The sequence below is a fragment of the Aedes aegypti genome, chromosome 3 (assembly GCF_002204515.2).
Source record: "Aedes aegypti strain LVP_AGWG chromosome 3, AaegL5.0 Primary Assembly, whole genome shotgun sequence".
NCBI lineage: Eukaryota > Metazoa > Arthropoda > Insecta > Diptera > Culicidae > Aedes > Aedes aegypti.
The window spans coordinates 223,727,247-223,745,932 of record NC_035109.1 but is presented as its reverse complement, the minus strand read 5'-3'; the positions used below and the strand labels follow the sequence as shown (position 1 = coordinate 223,745,932).

Below are 18,686 nucleotides of genomic sequence, written 5' to 3'. Positions count from 1 at the left end.
TGGTATACCTACAGTCAACCCTCTTGTTATGTCTACCTATCTCAAACGGTATTCGTTATTCTACCACATGAATACCTTAGAATTGAACTTTCATTGTTGATAGAAAAGCTTGTTGGTATTCGGTATTTTTCAAACTACCCAATTGAAAAAAATCCAAATTAATTCAACATTTCGTTTTATTATAATAAGTAAAGAACACTTTAAACAAGAAGAACGTCAGTCGGTTCGTATCTTAATCGTAGCAAAGCGATAGCAGCGTGACTTAGTGCCCCGAACGAGCACTTTAAACGTACCCTTGGTGCACGTTTTATACAGCTTCTCCAGGCCCTTGGTCGTCACGTATCCCAAAGCGGTAACCTTGGCTTCGGACAGACTAAAGTTGCACTGCGTAACATAGCCGAAGCATTCCCGGCTGCACTGGTTCCGAATGCTTTCCGGTTTGGCGGGAAGCCACAATTCCCGCATTTTGGCCAGTTGGTCTCTGATGAGTTTTTCATTTTGAGGTTTCGCGATGCGAATCAAAGTTCCCGGATTCTTACGTTGGCGAGCTTTCTTCTGGCGGATTCTTCTATTGCGCAGTCGCTTCAAAAGTCGCAAATGTTGTTTGCGCAGCAGGATTCTTTCTTTTTGCTCCGGATCTTTGCGAAGCGGTTCCGTATGCACCGGGCTGAAATCGGTGTGTTGCCTTTTTTGCTTGTTCTCTCGGAAATCCGAACGAAGAGGTAGACAAATTAAGGCGATGTCGCCCGGATTTCCTCGGGTTTTCATGGTCAGATACACCGGAATGAGTGACGAAGGGGTCATCTGAGCCGATTTTAGATTGAATTTGCGATTTAAGGCGTGATGAATTTTACTCAGCGTTTCCTGGTCACGAAGAACGTGGAAATTGCCCTCCTCCGGTCCTCCCCATTCCGATATCAGCTGCGTCCAGGGACAACGGAACGGAGATGCGATGGACAGCTTCTTGTAGTTTACGCGCCGATTGTTAGGTTTGGCAAAGTATTTGTTCCATTTGTTCTCGTGTTCCACGTCGGCTTCCGTTCGACCTAAAATTGTGGAATAATATGTATAGTAATGAGTTCATGAACAACTTAAAGATGAAAAAGGTATCATTAGAAAAAAAATGAGCAGATGTCGCAAGTACGCATTGTATTGTCGCACCGCCACCAAACCGGATCGCGCCAGCGAGACTCACGACAAGCCGCATTTTGAAATCAGTTTTTTAGTGTGGCGCTGCATTCTTACGATTTTTATGAACACAGCGCACTATTCGCGCGACGTACGGGGCCCGAGAAAACAATAATTATAAATAAATGTTGGTCTTGATTTCTACCGGATACATAATACTCTCGTGCTTTGCGCATACAAATTCTTTTTGCTGACGCAAGTTTTGATACAACCTAGCAAGCAGTGAAACAATTCTCGATTACTTTTTCAAATCGACGTAAGTAACTTCCATATGGTTTTGAGAAAATAGGCCTATTCATAAGACGTTTCAAATCAGCTGATCGGGAAGCTCTTTGACAGTTCTTCTATGGAGATGACAGCTCCGTGTTAGCACCGGTCCTCCACCGATGTAAACAAATGCATAGACGGACCTGTCACATGAAAAGGCCTATTAGTAATCCTTTATAAGAGAGATTCGCGGAAGCTGACATTTCTGTCAAAGTGAGAGCCAAACGAACATGCGTTATATTTGTTTTGAACTTTTCTTGAGGAGTAATGTAATCCGCTTGAAATTATTTCGGTAAAAGTATTTTTGCATGAAGCAAAACAATGAAATGTTTTTCTTTTTAAAATTTTTGTCAATGCGATTTTTAGTTGTTGAATTTTTCGGCTGTTTATTAGTTTGGATATGTAGCTCAAAGATCTATAACGAAACAAAATACACATTTCAGCAATGAGGAAGTCATGTCCGTGTTACAACATTATTCACGACGCTGAGCAAAATCAGCACTGCTGGTCTGTTGCCAAATCATTCCATTTTACTTCCGCTTATCTCTCTATAAAAGATCACTAGAGAAAATCAATTCAGAAGAATCACAACCTGTTTTCTAAAACTGTTTTAAAATGAATCACTTTTTTAACATTTTTTCGTCGTGTACATTGCTTAAATTTTGCATACAATAAGCTCGCGTTCAAAAACTAGGGAGTTCCTATTATATTCCACAAACATTTTATTACAAAATGATAAGTAGATTTATTCAGTTACTTGCGACGTTTTTGTACCAGTGTAAAATCGACTCAAGTAGTGTTTTGTTTTGATTCGTGGTTAAGTCACTTTGTCTCTCCATACAGCGGAGCGGCGAAAGTAGTGGTTAGGTTGCGAAAGTTGAAAATCTTACTTTCGTCGTTCTGTAAATCCGGAAATTAGACGTTTTAAAAGTGAAAACCCGAATTGGTTCAGAGCGAAATGTGTAGAATTTCGTCAGCAAAACATGTATAATCGATAATGTAAGTTTGTATACTTTTTTTGACTTGAGTCTGTTTGAATAAGTTTTCAGTGCTATGAAAAATACGCCTGATCCTTGTTAAGGCTCGTGCCTTTGATTTTTCGCAGGACTCGCACGCGGAAGCAACATTTTGTTGGTATGGGATGGTACACAAATTATGTCACGCTAAATTTCAACTTGCAATTATTCTGTTTCGACGTCGGGATCAGCTAATCTTTCTTGAGCAACTTTGGGTCAAGCTAAAATTCACGAATTTCTCAATAAGTGTAGGGGTTATATACTTGCCACCAGATCGCAAATCAGATCTGGACAGTGTTGACAATCATGTTGAATCTATTGGAGCCGTTCTGTCTCATTGTCAAGCCAACGATCACGCTATTCTGCTCGGTGACTATAATCAATCGGGCCTTGTTTGGGATTTACACACCGACGATCCTCCTAAAGTTGACGTATTGCGGTCGCACATTTCTCTAGCATGCGCTTCGCTTCTTGATGGCTTCAATCTCCACGGGTTGACACAAATCAACACAATATTTAATAGGAACAGCCGCCTTTTGGATCTTGCCCTAGTGAATGAGACTTCACTAGGAAATTACACCTTATCCGAAATCATTGATACTCTTTCCACGTTGGATGCAGATCACCCCCCGTTTGTAATAGAATTAGGTCTAACGAAACCTGAATTTGACGACTCGCTGGACCCTCCTAGCTTGGACTTTCTCAGAGCAAACTATTTAGGTTTAGCTGAAGCACTAGCGTGCATTAATTGGGCGGCCGTTGAATCGATACAGAAGTCGATGAAGCGGTGCAGATTTTTTCCCGCGAATTACGCAGCGCCATGGCTGAACACATTCCTTTACGTAGACCACCCTCAAAACCTCCATGGGGGAATTCTCACTTGCAACGATTGAAGCAGGTTAGATCAAAATTACAACGCAAATACCGTAGGAATCAGTGTCCCGTTAGTAAACAGTTGTTCAACCGAGCCAGCTATCAGTATCGGATTTACAGTCGGTTCCTCTACAAGCGATATACTCAACGAACACAACAAAATCTGCGAAGGAACCCTAAGCAATTTTGGAAGTTTGTCAACTCAAAACGCAAAGAAAAAGGCTTACCCGTTGAGATGCATTTGAAAACCGAAGTAGGAAGCTCTGCAAGGGAAAAAGGCAACCTGTTTGCGTCCCATTTCAAAAGTGCGTTCAACAATTTCGTATCTTCCGCCGCACAGATTGAAATGGCATGCAGAGATACACCGGAAAATGCTTTACAATGGAACGGTTCCAAATAACAACCGAACATGTGCAGACTGCAATTTTGAAGCTCAAGCTTTCATACGTCAGCCCAGACGAAATTCCGTCGTGCATTTTCAAGAAGTGCAGCGATGCCTTGATCCAACCGTTGACATTGATATTCAATGCCTCATTGCGAAGAAAAATTTCCTACCACTTGGAAGTCGTCTGCAATGTTTCTAGTGCACAAAAAGGATGACAAGCGCAATGTTGAAAATTACCGCGGTATAACATCACTGTGTGCCTGCTCCAAGATTTTCGAGATTATCATGAATGACATGTTGTTTGCTTCTTGCAAAAACTACATCACCCCAGATCAGCATGGGTGTTTTCCTAAAAGATCAACTGTCACAAATCTTGTCCAGTTTGTTTCATTCTGCTTATGTAACTTGGACTCTGGGTCGCAAATAGATGCAGTGTATACGGACTTGAAATCCGCCTTCGATCGCGTGGACCATGAGATACTACTCGCTCGGCTTGAGAAACTTGGCGTCTCACGTGATCTCGTTCACTGGTTTAAATCATACCTTACGGATCGTTTCACAGTAAAAATTGGATTAGACTCATCCGATCCGTTTTCCAATTCGTCCGGAGTGCCACAAGGGAGCAACTTGGGTCCTCTGCTGTTCTCCATATTCATCAACGAGCTTTCTAGTGTGCTACCACCCGGATGCCGTTTGTTCTATGCAGATGATGTGAAGTTATACGTGGTTATCAACTGTCTCCAAGAGTGTCTTCATCTTCAACAGTCTATTAATCACTTCGTCGACTGGTGCAACAGTAGCTTGTTAACAGTGAGTCTACAAAAATGCCATGTTATATCGTTCCATCGTAAGCGAATGCCCATCACTTTTGACTATTTCATCGCTGATCAACCTCTAACACGTGTAACCGAGGTACGTGACTTAGGCGTAACTTTAGATACTACCTTGACCTTTCGGGTGCACTATAACGATATGATATCCAGAGCTAATCGACAGCTCGAGTTTAAGTTTAAAATAGCTGACGAGTTTCGTGACCCTCTGTGTTTGCGATCTCTTGTTCGGTCTATTCTGGAATCGAATGTTATTGTATGGTGCCCGTATCAATCAACATGGATCTCTAGGATCGAAGCTGTACAACGAAAGTTTGTGAGATACGCCCTACGTAGCCTTCCATGGCAGGATCCTACGAATCTACCAAGGTACGAAGACCGCTGCAGATTGCTAGGAATCGAGACGCTTGAGCAAAGAAGGAGTAATTCACAGTCTGTATTCATTGCAAAAATCATGTTGGGAGAGTTGGACTCTCCGGAAATACTGAACCGCATCAATATATATGCTCCAACGCGGGTGCTACGACAACGTGGTTTCCTAATGTTAGAAACCAGAAACACAGGCTATGGCTCACATGATCCTGTAACATTTATGTCAGCAACGTTTAACGGAGTGTACGAGTTGTTCGACTTCAACGCTTCTGCTTAATGTTTCAAACGAAGGCTTCGGGAAATGAACCGTTAAAGAATTCTACTGCACCGAAAAATTCATCGAATTACAATGTTTTTATTCTTTTTATTGCGCAAACTGATTACTGTTAGAATTTAAGAACTATTTGTTTGTGGTACTGTAAGTTATTTGTTCTTAGTTTTATGTTGTATTTGTATTTTTTCTCTTTGAAAGATGTGGGGTTTTATGCCTATTTGAGCAAGTCAAACGATGTGGCCAGCTTAAATAGGCTTTTCCCTGCCAGGCTTCATAAGGACTTTACGTCCCATGAAGGTTAAAAACAAATAAATGAATAAATTACGTAACGTAAACATAGGAAATTTTTGATCCCCTACCCCTCTACGTTTAGCTTTGATACGAACGCGCTGTTAATTAAATCAATCAATGTAGTTACAGTAGACGGAATTAGCAATCATTATGTACATGAATCATTTGTGCGTCATTGGGCTTTTGAAAACTACTATCAGCGCGCCGCATGGCATTTTCTTGTCACTTTATGTTTAGTTTATCATCCCTACAGTAAGGGTACGTACAAAGTAAGTAAGCAGACACGAATAATCATTAAGAAAATAAAGACCCAAAATCGATAATAATAGAGCGACCCAAAGATGCGGTCGTAAATCTTGGCGACGGTGAGTCGTTGATAGTTAAGAAAATAGAATTGCGATAAGCAGACTGAGAAAGTAAAATTGCCGGGTACAGATGCAAGTGCGTCATGGCACAGTAAGACCCAGGCAGAAAATTGTAGTATATAAGACCTTAGGTAAGAAATAAAGTTAGTTCTTAGCTTCATCTCATGTGAGTCGGTCCTTGAAATCCGAAAGCACCATAACACACTTCCTCTTGTCAATGTTCGGTTCGACCCAAACATTTTGGTGGCTCCAGAGAGGAAAACTAGTTAACTCATTATCGGAAGTGTCGCGACGTTGATGGTGTTGTCGGTGCCCAAAGATCGACAAGTGTACGGGATTTATCGTGAGTGAAATTAGAACTCCGGCAGTAAATCTGTCGTTATAAAGTGAAAAGTAAAAGTGAGAAACCTCATAAGTCGCTGAGCCGCAGATGGTTGCAAGAAGTGAGAACTGAGAAGAGTTCTGAAACGTGATAAAAAAAAAAAATTGATTTCTTAAGACGCCGTGTCGCAGAGTCATAATAATAAATCAGTGAGAAGTAAGGAACAATCCAGAGTGCCCAAGCGAAATATAGTGCTAGTTGTTAAATCAGAAACAGTGATTTAAAGACAAAGTAAATAATGGCAGAAGCAAAAGTGTTTAGATTTGTGGACAATAAAAAAGGAAATTGCCGTTTGTGTGAGGAGACTGATAAGAAAGACAACATGGTATCCTGCGACGATTGTGATAGGTGGTTTCACCTGTCATGTGTGAACCTCTTAAGAAGGCCAACGGAGGAGGAGAAATTTCTTTGTCGAAAGTGTGAGTATCTGGAAAACGAAAGAGTGGGCTTATTGAATTTCAAGAAGAAGTTTGATATAGCAAATCAACTGAATGAGTCGCTGAAGCTTCAGCAGGATGTAGCAAACCGCCGTGAAGGAGAGATCAATCTAAGTGCAAGAAGGCAGGCGTTAATTAAGCTTCCAAAATTTAATGGCGCAGCTCGTGATTGGCCCAAATTTATTAGTATTTTCAACGATACTACCGCCGAGGGCCAATTCACAAATCTTGAAAACTTATCAAGATTAGAAGAAGCTCTGTATGGCGACGCAGCCAAGAGCGTGTCAAATTTAATGATTGGGGCTGCAAATGTACCTAAAATATTGAAACGTCTTGAGGATGTTTTTGGAAGGCCGGAGACTATTTATCAACAATTATTGCATGAGTTGATCAAGACTTTAAACTATGCAAAGGTACATATAGTTGATATAGCAAAAGCATTGGACGATCTAGTTACGACAATGGAAACATTGAATAAACCGGAGTTCTTACGCGATTATCGATTGATAACCGATATCGTGACAAAGCTTCCGTTCAACCTGCAAATAACATGGACGGAAGCACTGCAAAGAAACACTTCGCAACCAACTTTGCAGGATTTGAACAAACGGCTGCAAGCACACGCTAAGACAATGCGATTGTTAGCAGCTCCCACGCGAAAGGAACATAAAACAAGGATCAATGTTCATAACAATTCGCCCAAAATACAATGCAACATTTGTAAGAACGATCACCAAACTTACAAATGCAATGTATTAAAAAATCTCAATGTTGAACAAAGACAACAACGCGTTCAACAATTGGGATTATGTTATTCGTGTCTGAATAAAGGGCATGGCAGTAAGTTCTGCCGGAACAAACGTGAATGCAAGGTTAACGGTTGTAGAGGAACACACAATCGTCTGCTACACAAAGGAGAAAAGCCGAAGGAAAATCAAGATGCTGCCGCTGAAAAATCTAATCATCATAGCAGTAAAAAATCAACAGTATTATATCAGATTTTACCCGTCACCTTGCAAAATGGAAAGCAAGTTCTGGAAACATTTGCTTTCCTTGATCCCGGATCTTCGTTGACTCTACTGGACAAATCAGCCGCGGATAAACTTGGCCTTCAAGGACGTTCGGAGCCCTTGGAGATGACGTGGACACAAAACGTGTCGAAGGAAACGCCAAGTCAAAGAGTGCAGCTATGGATAAGCGGTCACAAAGGAAAACCATATTCAATGAAGGACGTCAGGACTATTGAAGACATCGAGCTGCCAAAACAAACGTTAGACGTACAGCGCATGAAGCGGGAGTTCCAGTATCTAGCAGATGTTCCAGTACAGAGCTACGTCAACGCCAAGCCGTTGATTTTAATTGGTATGGAACACGCCCACCTGTTATTGACAACTGAGAGAAGGATTGGCGACGAGGACTCCCCGATGGCAGCAAAGACGAAACTGGGTTGGCTGATTTTCGGCAAGGTATACAGAGGTGAGCCATCATATTCCTTTTGCATTAGAGAACGAGAGAGTAGCGATTTAAAATCATTTTTTGAAAAATTTAGTTCAACGGAAGACTTTGGTGTTAGGGCAGTAGAAAAATTACCTAAATCGCTTGCAGATGAGAGGGCTGATGCCATAATAAAAGAAACAATCAATTATGAAAATGGGCACTACTCGATAGGTTTGTTGTGGAAAACCGACACTGTCAATTTTCCCCCAAGTTATAATAATGCCCTTAAACGTTTAGAGATGTTGGAAAAAAAGTTAAGTAAGAACGCAGATGTTAAAATGTGGGCACTAAATTCATTCGATGGATTTATTAAAAAAGGATACGCCCGAAAACTTAGCTTAGAAGAAGTGTTAGAAAATCATCCGAACACCTATTATTTACCTCATTTCATTGTGACAAACAAAAATAAAATCCCGCCGAAATCCCGAATCGTTTTTGATGCAGCAGCTGCGATTCAAGGAGTTTCTTTTAATTCCGCTTTGCTTGCGGGTTCGGATACAGTAAAACCTTTATTCGGTGTTTTATTGAGATTCCGTGAGAATACAATTGCTGTCACTGGAGACATTCAAGAGATGTTTCAACAAGTGAAAATAATTAAGAAAGATCAGCATGCACAAAGATATCTTTGGAGACAATGTGAGATTGACAGATCTCCAGATGTATATGTTATGGAATCTATGATTTTCGGTTCCACATGTTCACCTGCTTGTGCGCAAGCTGTTAAAAATCATAATGCACGGCTTTTTAAAAAGGATTTTCCAAAGGCTTCTGAGGCCTCAGAAGATAATTTCTATGTAGACGATTACTTGGACAGCTTCAATGAGGTGGAAGAAGCAGCTGAAGTCGTTCAGGGAGTTATAAACATACAACAGCATGCTGGATTCCATCTGAGAAATTTTATCACAAACTCACACGAGCTTGCCAAAACTATTCCTTCAGAAAGGCTACAAGATTCGGAAATTAAGTTATTAGAAAATAAAGAAATTCCAACTGATAAAGTTTTGGGGATCTATTGGAATACTAAAATGGATTTAATTGTATTTCAACTGAAACTTGACGTATTGGAAAAAACAATGACGAAGAGAGAAGTTCTTTCTTTCGTGATGAGCATGTATGATCCATTGGGATTAATTTCTAATTTTACAGTTCATGGTAGGATTATTTTGCAAAGATGGCATAAACAATCCTCTGATTGGGATAGTCACTTGCCAGAGGAATTATCTGCTTTATGGGATTCATGGATAAAGGCTCTTAATATTGCTTCGAACACACAGGTTCCAAGATGTATGTCGTTGAAAAATGCATTGATTTATGAATTGCATACCTTTGTGGATGCTTCTGAAGACGCATTCGCAGCAGTTATATATTTGAGAAGCGTGTCTGAAGATAAGGTTAATGTTGATTTAGTTTCAGCCAAGGCAAGAGTTGCCCCAATTAAAATGTTAACTATACCACGCTTAGAATTGCAAGCAGCGGTATTGGGAACAAGATTATTGGAGACAGTAAAGAAGGAATTACGCATTAAAATTACTAAATGTTTTATGTGGACAGACAGTGAAATTGTTCTAGCTTGGATAAACAGTCAACATAGGCGATACAAGATTTTTGTAGCTCATCGAGTTGCTGAGATTCTGGAAACAACTACAGCTGATCAGTGGAAATATGTCAAATCTGCTCAAAACCCCGCTGACGAAGGTACAAAAATTATTGATAGAACATCAATATGGCAACATGGACCTTCATTTTTACTTGATCCTGAAGAATTTTGGCCTGAAACCCAAATTAAAATGAAAACTGATGAGGAATTACGAAATTATGTAAACATTCATCAAGACATCCATCCTTATTCATTTATTAAGGATGATTATTTCTCAGATTGGTGGCGATTGGTAAAGCAAACCAATATAATAAAGAAGTTTACTGATTGGATTAGAAACAAATCCGATTTCAACCGAAGTATTGATTATGAAGATTTAAAATTGGTTGAAGATGCTATATTCAGAAAGGCTCAGTGGGATTGTTATGCAGAGGAAGTGTTATCCCTAAGGACAGGGCAAGCGATTAATCAGTCGAGCAATTTACGACAGTTAAATCCTGCACTTGATGAATACGGTGTACTCAGAGCAAGAGGTCGATTGGAATCTGCAATGAGCTTACCTAAATCAGCAAGAACGCCTATTATATTACCGTATGAACATCATATATCTTTTTTGATTGTCAAATCGTATCATGAAAGATATTTGCATCAAAACGACAATGTTGTAATAGCAGCTATTCATCAAAAATTTTGGATTGTTAAATTGAGAGCATTACTAAAAAAGGTTAAAAAGTATTGCCAAGAATGTGTCATTGCCAAATCTAAACCTATGCCACCCATGATGGCACCCTTGCCAGATTTTCGAACAGAACCATTTTTGTATCCATTCACCAACACAGGAGTGGATTATTTTGGACCGTTTGAAGTCGCAGTAAATCGTTCGAGAGAGAAACGTTGGGGTGTGATTTTTACTTGCATGTCAAGTAGAGCAGTCCATATTGAAATGGCTGAGAAATTAGATACCGATTCGTTTATTGTTTGCTTGCGAAATTTCCAAAATAGAAGAGGAAAAATCAAACATCTTTTTAGCGATAACGGCACTAACTTTGTCGGAGCTGATAACGAATTGAAAGGGTTAGTCATGGATATCGATAAAAGAATGAGAAATGGTGATGCTGCAGCATTAGCCATAAAATGGACTTTCAATCCACCAGCAGCATCACATTTCGGTGGTGTGTGGGAGAGACTCATTAAAACGATTAAGCTATCTCTCTACAAAATGCTTAAGCAATATGGTGATCGATTACCACGTCCAGCAATTTTGAGATCTGCATTAATTCAAGCAGAATTTATTTTGAATTCTCGTCCGTTAACCCACGTTCCTGTAGAAGATTTTGACGATGAAGTAATGACTCCATTTCATATTCTTATTGGAAGAGCAGGAGAATATGTACCACCTTATGATTCGACAGCGGTACATTTAGAAAAATATCATTGGAAAAAAGTTCAAAATTATGGCAAATATTTTTGGGACCGTTGGACTAAAGAATACCTCCCAATGTTATTAAAACGAAATAAGTGGACCAATAAAGTTGAACCTATTAAAGTTGATGACATTGTCATAATAACCGATGACAAAGCTCCACCTGGATCATGGTTGAAAGGTCGTGTAATTAGTGTGAGAACAGCAAAAGATGGACAAGTCAGGTCTGCTGAGATTAAAACTTCTAAAGGAATTTATGAACGACCAGCAGTTAAGATAGCTGTCCTAGATATTCGAAAAATTAACAAGCCAGATTCCCTTCCGAAAATAAATAGTGAAACTGGTCAGCAAGGTCAAACCTTTCAAGACACGATGCAACTCTCAAATGATAAGAATTTGAGTACTGCCAATGTCCAGGGTCAACAGAATAATGATAAAGATGAGCGCAGAACACCCCACAAAAGAACTTTGCGAAATAAAAACCCTTGTAATTTTATATCGATTATGGTTTTTGTATACATGTTTTCAATGATTTTTGGTTTTGAAACTAAAGGTTTGATAGCGTATGACTGCGCCAATCCTGAAGTGAATATGACAAGCTATTCTCTTCTTGATGTTGCTTCCTGTGTTCCCCAAAAAACTAATCTGACCTCATCAGTAATATCCATACAAGTCCTGCAGCGAAACGTTAGAAGTCTAACTAAGGTTCTACAATGTAAAGTTATAATTCGAAGATCTATACGGCATTGTGGTACATTTTCGCATACCTCAGATTACCAATACGGATACTCCTATATAGTTAAGGAATTTAATTCCGAAGAATGTAGGAAAGTACATGCTTTAGGAATTGTATCACTTACTCATGATAGACAAATTAATGAGCTAAAATTAAATACCACAACACGAGGTGAAACGCTTATTGTAGGAAGTGTTACTGGAAATTCTTGTAGTGGAGGTACTTACAGTACACCCTTTTATACATGGACAGGTGCTCTAGTTTACTATGAGTACGAGATTGCACTATACGATTATATTGCAAGTATTGACCTTGAAAATGATCAGATATTTCTGAAAAATGGCTTAATGTGTACTTATTCAATTGGAACATGTCTAGATTCCGAAGAGGGTTATCTGACCTGGGACGTAGATCTTAACCAAGCCTGTGAAACTACTGAATTTGAGGTCATTTATGAAGGAGTTGTGAACAAGACCATAAGTTTGGATGGTAACATAAAGCAAACCCATTCAGTAGTTTATAGCACTATATCAGATACGCAAGTATTTTCGATAAAAACCCGAGAAGAGACTCGCATTTGTGGATACAATGGATTTACTACCGACCATCCGAGAATTTTAATTATTGAAACCGACACTATTAGATCACCATTTACGAGAAAGGCATCCACAGGAAAAAATTTAGATTTATTTACGTATTTCAACTCGAAAATAACTCTTGTTGAAAGTTATATTGGACAATCTTTAAATGATATTTATAATATGGTAATGGCTGAAATGTGTAAGTTGGATATGGTTATACTGGAGACTAAGTTAACTTTAGCCAGATTGAACCCAAATGAATTTGTAACTAGTATAATGAAAAGAAATGGTTACACAGCAGTGGTCGCTGGTGAAGTTTTGCACGTTTTGGAGTGCAAGCCTGTTTACATTACACCACGATTTACTGATCAATGCTATCAAGAGATACCCGTCTACTACAACAATGCGACCATGTTTTTGGCACCGGTTACACGCGTTTTACAAACAATGGGAACTGAAATAGATTGTACACCGTTACTGCCTGCAAAATTTAAGTTTGGAAATAGATGGTATACAACAGATGGAAGATTACGAGAAACCACTGCTCCGACTAAATTATCAACTGATATTGTAACCAGCTGGACATATACACCATTACCAAACTTGATGGAAAGTGGAGTTTATGATTCTAGCAGTCTAGACAAAATGAGAAACATGATATACGAACAAGGTGAAAGACGTGTGGCGTCTTCTGTTGTCTATAAAGTATTAGCTGGCCAACATCCTAATACTCAAGGTTTTAGATTTGACGCATTAGTTTCGGAAAAGATAATTGATGGTGCAATAAATAAATATTGGAAAAAAATTGTTATCTTGGTCGACGTGGTTGGGTAATATTACGTCAACAGCTATTGGCGTTTACATAATCATCAGAGCATTGAAATTTACGATTGATACAATTATACATGCACAAATATTGTATGATATTTACGGTTCAGCTGGCATTTGATTGCTTCGTTTTGGGACTCTTTAACGAATTTATTGTCACACAAAAATATACGAAAAGAAACCTTGAATGTAAAAAGAGACGAAAATAATAGGTGTTCAAATGAAAATCAGGTTCCACAAAATGATCAAAATACCACTGAAGTCACAGAATTAAGTGATTATCGAGGAAGAATTTATCCAAAATTTGATTCAGCAGCTTAAAATAAGGAAGAATAATTATAATAAGCATAAAGCTCAGACGAAATTACAAGTTAAAACATCGCTTATCGACTTTTTGTTATGTAAATCCAGTAGGTTTACGGGGCGCGGAATGATACGAACGCGCTGTTAATTAAATCAATCAATGTAGTTACAGTAGACGGAATTAGCAATCATTATGTACATGAATCATTTGTGCGTCATTGGGCTTTTGAAAACTACTATCAGCGCGCCGCATGGCATTTTCTTGTCACTTTATGTTTAGTTTATCATCCCTACAGTAAGGGTACGTACAAAGTAAGTAAGCAGACACGAATAATCATTAAGAAAATAAAGACCCAAAATCGATAATAATAGAGCGACCCAAAGATGCGGTCGTAAATCTTGGCGACGGTGAGTCGTTGATAGTTAAGAAAATAGAATTGCGATAAGCAGACTGAGAAAGTAAAATTGCCGGGTACAGATGCAAGTGCGTCATGGCACAGTAAGACCCAGGCAGAAAATTGTAGTATATAAGACCTTAGGTAAGAAATAAAGTTAGTTCTTAGCTTCATCTCATGTGAGTCGGTCCTTGAAATCCGAAAGCACCATAACACACTTCCTCTTGTCAATGTTCGGTTCGACCCCAAACAAGCTTTGTGTATGAAAGTTTTAATAATTTTGTATGAGTCATAACGCTTTAGCCTACCCCCACTCCCCTCCCCTCCTAAAAGCGTTACGTAATTTGTAGACAGCATCTTGTCACGATAAAGCCGCACGTTACCGTAAGGACGTCAATCACCGCTCATTTAACAGCATTTCAACATGTTAAATTCTGACAAAAATAGTTTTATTTTTACATTTTACACAACTTTTTGCGCTAGACGCAAGATAAAATATCTGTTTTTTGTAGGAAAAAACAGAAATGTGAAAAATGTGTTAGGGTACCAAATAATATCTATGACAATGACACAGGTTTAGTGTCCCATTCATCGCTCATCTTAAGCATGAGGTCCTATATAGAGCTCTAATTGGAAATTGTACTGAAAACCGCTGGATAGGCCATGACAGTCTAGCAGACAATGCACATTGTTGATGGGACGTTTTTGATGGATAGGTGAAGTAAAGGAACGAGAATCAAAATAAAACAAAACCTGTAGGAAAACAAACTTAAAAAAACTTATAAAATCATGCTAATGAAAATAATTTGAATTACAGTTTTAGCTGCTATTAAGCTGCTCAGAAAAGGTGGTGCGAATTCCTAAAAGAAAATCCGAGCAGAAATCATTCATGATTTTAGCTGGTTGTTATCTTTGTACTATAATACGACAATATAATAAACCAAGGATCCTCAGCACTGTTATTTTCAACCATTTTTATTCCTGATAGTGGATAGTTTTTGTGATGTTTTTTTATGTTCTCAATAAATTTGGGAGTAGTAGAGCTTCCCGAAGAAAAAATATGCGGAACTTATCAGATTTAAGAGATACAGAAATCTCGTGACGAAAAAAAAAACACTTTGTGAGATAAATTCTCGCGTTCACTGTCATAAGGACGGACGTAACTGCAGTGATTGATTTCTCGTCATCGACTTCTCTTTAGCTAATTACTTGGCCGAGCGAATGTTTTTGACTGCTATTTTTGACTCAGTAGAAAGTAAAGTACCTACTCATCATCAATCATCGTACTGCACCGTAAAATGTTTCGAAACCCGATTGAATTTAGTGTAATAGTTCAAGGAAAAGGGGCCTTCCTTAGCCAAGTGGTTAGAGTCCGCGGATACAAAGCAAAGCCATGCTGAAAGTGACTAGGTTTGATTCCCGGCCGGTCAAGGATCTTTTAGTATTGGAAATTTTCTTGACTTCCCTGGGTATAATGGTTATCACGCTCGATGGTATGGGTGCCCTAGTGTAGATATAGTTGTGAACCTTAGAGGAAAACAATATGTATTCTGTCTCGGTAAACACCCAGAACCTGGGTGTAAATATTTCAAATTGGGTAATATTTCCATAAGCATTTTGATGAGTCTTGAAAGTGTGTGCAAGTCTAAGGCGGCATCCACAAGGCCCCTAAGGCGGCATCCACAAATTACGTAACACTCTAGGGGGAGGGGGGAGCTACAACTCATGCAAAAATTTGAAATTTTTCATACAAAAAGCGTACCAATTCTAGCGTTACGTAATCAATGGACGCTGCCTAAGTAAACAAGGTTCGCAATTATCAGAGAAAAACATAACGTTCTGATAATTAAATTAAATGTGCACTTACCTAAAACCGTATCCGGTACCCGCATGGTATCGATTCCCGACTCGAGCGCTTGCATTTCGGTCTCCTTCAGCCCAGCAGGTTTCGCCCCCCACATGATCAATGTTTGCCATATGGCAAGCCCATAGCCGGAAGGGGCAATTAGATCCCACCCAGCTCCATAGCCAAGCTGTTTGAATTCGGCATCTTGCGAGCCTGGATTCTGCATCAAAAGCAACGGGACGGGTTGGATGTTAGCCTCGAAAGAGCATGTTTCGCCTGGGACTAGACCTTGGCTGGTTCTCAACTCGTTCAATTGGTGGGTTGATAGCATTTTCTTGGTGACGGTATCCCTTATCGATTCCGTCCAGATGGGAGAACTGGCTAAATATGAATCAATTTCCGGCAAATCACGATTGGTTGCAATTAGGTCTGGGAGGGCTTTGGTTCGTTTCTTCTTTCGATTCAGGCGGGGGTCTTCTGCCAGTAAACCGATCACCAAGCCGGGACTCAAGGCTCCAGGGGTGGTCAGGTCCTTCGTCTGTTCCCAGAAGTTGATTTGTTGTTTGGTAGATTTTTCATTATTGGCAGTTCTTATCCAATCCGAGTGCCAATCTTTCGAATTCTCGTTATTGGATTGAGTGTAAGGTTTAAAGGCTTTGCTCAGAATTGCATGGGACAATGGGCCAGTTAAACGAAAGTAATTTAACGTATCTTTCAATTCTTTGAGTTCGATTGAGAACTTTGAACTAACGTACTTTGGAATACGAACTGTACCTGAGTTCTTGGTAACTTTTGATACATCCAGTGGATTATCTAGATCCATTAGATCGTCGCGATAAGCATTCCTCAAATCAAACAGAATAATAAGTTCCTCCACCAGTTTGCCATAAAATGCAGGATGTGCAAATAGCCATAACATTCTCCTGCCATCCTTAAGTGGTTCGCTATTCCAAACAAATTTGACTTTGCCCAAACACTGATTGGGATATTGATCCTTTCTGTACATCCAAACGTTCCCCGATCTTTTACCGCCTAGGAAAGCCTTAGCAGCAATGGTCAGTCCCACCTTCTCGCTGCACATCCTCTTCAAATCGCTCTTCAAAACATCTTCGGGGCCCTGAATCTCGATGCATCCGTAGTACGAGATATCTTGGAGAAGGCAGTGCTTCGCCGTGGCTCGATAGCACGCTCTGTAGCCTTTATTGGTGGGAGTGTAAGGAATCTTGTATCCCCACTTCGGGATCATATGGAATCGCTTGGCATGCCAAATATGCGTCTCCAGCCACATATTGGTTCGCTTCCGTCTGTTGTATTCTTGAAGCAGGTTCCGCGCCTTCCTCCTATACTTCCTAGAAGGCCTCTTCTTCCTCTCCGGGAGCCCACTTTTGGAATACTGCGAGATGTGTGCCTTGCGAAACTTTCTCGGAAGTCTCTTGGGATTGTAACTCATGGCTCTTCGTCGCATATGAAGGGGCAACGATTGGTGCATCAGTTTAGTCTGCTTCTCGGTGTTTGCGATGGTCAGGAGGAAACTTTTCAATTCGTTTATTCGCGCCTCGTTGAACTGGACCGAATCGATTTCCACCGGAAGCTTAATCGGGCCCCCGAGGGCAGCATCGTACTGTAGCGACTCGGAAGTCATTTTGCTGCTGGGAAAAAACGGATTGTCTTTAAACACAAATTCGAGCATGTATTACATGAAAATGAAATATGCATTACTTACAGAGACTTATTTGTCTACAAAAATGAGATTTTTTGCTGAATTTCAAAACTATAAGCCAAAGTTACTAACGATAATTCCTGAAAATCTATACGACATCGTTACTGAACTTTCTGATAGTGGAAACGAAAACAACCGAAAAACAACAGTACCACCTGGCCTTAGCCTGTCACATCAGTGACACACGCAAAGGAAAAAAAAAAAACAACAGTACCAACCGGCTTCGATCACGCTTAACGAAACATGGAGAATCAGAATCAAAACAAAAAAGGCGATTATTGAAATACGCAGCCAAAATTTGACGAAATAAATAGATTAGGGTGGTCCGTGCGCTTTAAGGTGAAGATGAATCGAAGCCAAACCTCAAATTTTCAAGAGCACGGATCTGGAGAACCAAACACACGTTTAAGCTAAGTATGCTGTTACGCTCAAGAAAAGTAAAGAAATTTCTTGACTGAAAGGGTCAAGAAATTTCCTACAGAGAGCCCCCTTTGAAGTGACATTTCTTCTCAACTGCGTACTGCGATCAGAAAAAAGTGATTTTCTTGACCATTTCTTGGGAGAAATTTTCCACGCATCGAGATAGGCGATTCCTTTTCTTGTCAGTAGCAAACCGGCCTTTAAGCTGAAAACTTAATCGATTGGTCACTCGCTGGTGGTGACCAATCGATTAAGTTTTCAGCTCAAACGGGTTTTCGGTTCTCCAGATCCGTGCTCTTGAAAATTTGAGGTTTGGCTTCGATTCTTCTTCACCTTAAAAAAACGGATTAATTCGCGATCAGGGCGCAATTGACAAATACAACAACAATGAGAAAAAGCACTCAAACTTGGATGAAAAATTTAACGGAAACGGTAAGGGTTCATTCACAAATTTCATAACGCCAAAAATGTCCATTTTTGATACCCACCCACCCCCTCGTAAAGCTTTTTGTATGAATATTTCACTAATATTTTAAGGGCTGTAACATTTTAAGGACACCCACCCACCCTCTTCAGCGTTATGAAATTTATGAACAGGCCCTAAAATGCATGGACTATGTTGAGGAAATCTGGATAGGTCCTAGAGCAGGGATCAATAGG

At 39.7% G+C, this 18,686-nt stretch overlaps 1 protein-coding gene across 3 annotated transcripts; it reads right to left on the bottom strand.

Annotated features, from left to right (window-relative positions):
- Positions 1 to 158: 158 nt before the first annotated feature.
- LOC5572118 (ribonucleases P/MRP protein subunit POP1) lies at positions 159 to 17,783 on the bottom strand. Of its 3 annotated transcripts, none has more exons than XM_021854890.1 (3): positions 17,610 to 17,783; positions 15,908 to 17,554; positions 159 to 1,046 (listed from the first exon to the last, which is right to left on the bottom strand). In XM_021854890.1, exons 2-3 carry the CDS (start codon positions 17,526 to 17,528, stop codon positions 217 to 219), a joined length of 2,451 nt encoding a protein of 816 aa, XP_021710582.1. In that variant the 5' UTR covers positions 17,529 to 17,554; positions 17,610 to 17,783; the 3' UTR covers positions 159 to 216. The 3 variants fall into 3 exon arrangements, with proteins under 3 accessions (XP_021710582.1, XP_021710583.1, XP_021710581.1); XM_021854891.1 differs by having other exon boundaries at positions 15,908 to 17,535; XM_021854889.1 differs by having other exon boundaries at positions 15,908 to 17,532.
- Positions 17,784 to 18,686: the final 903 nt, after the last annotated feature.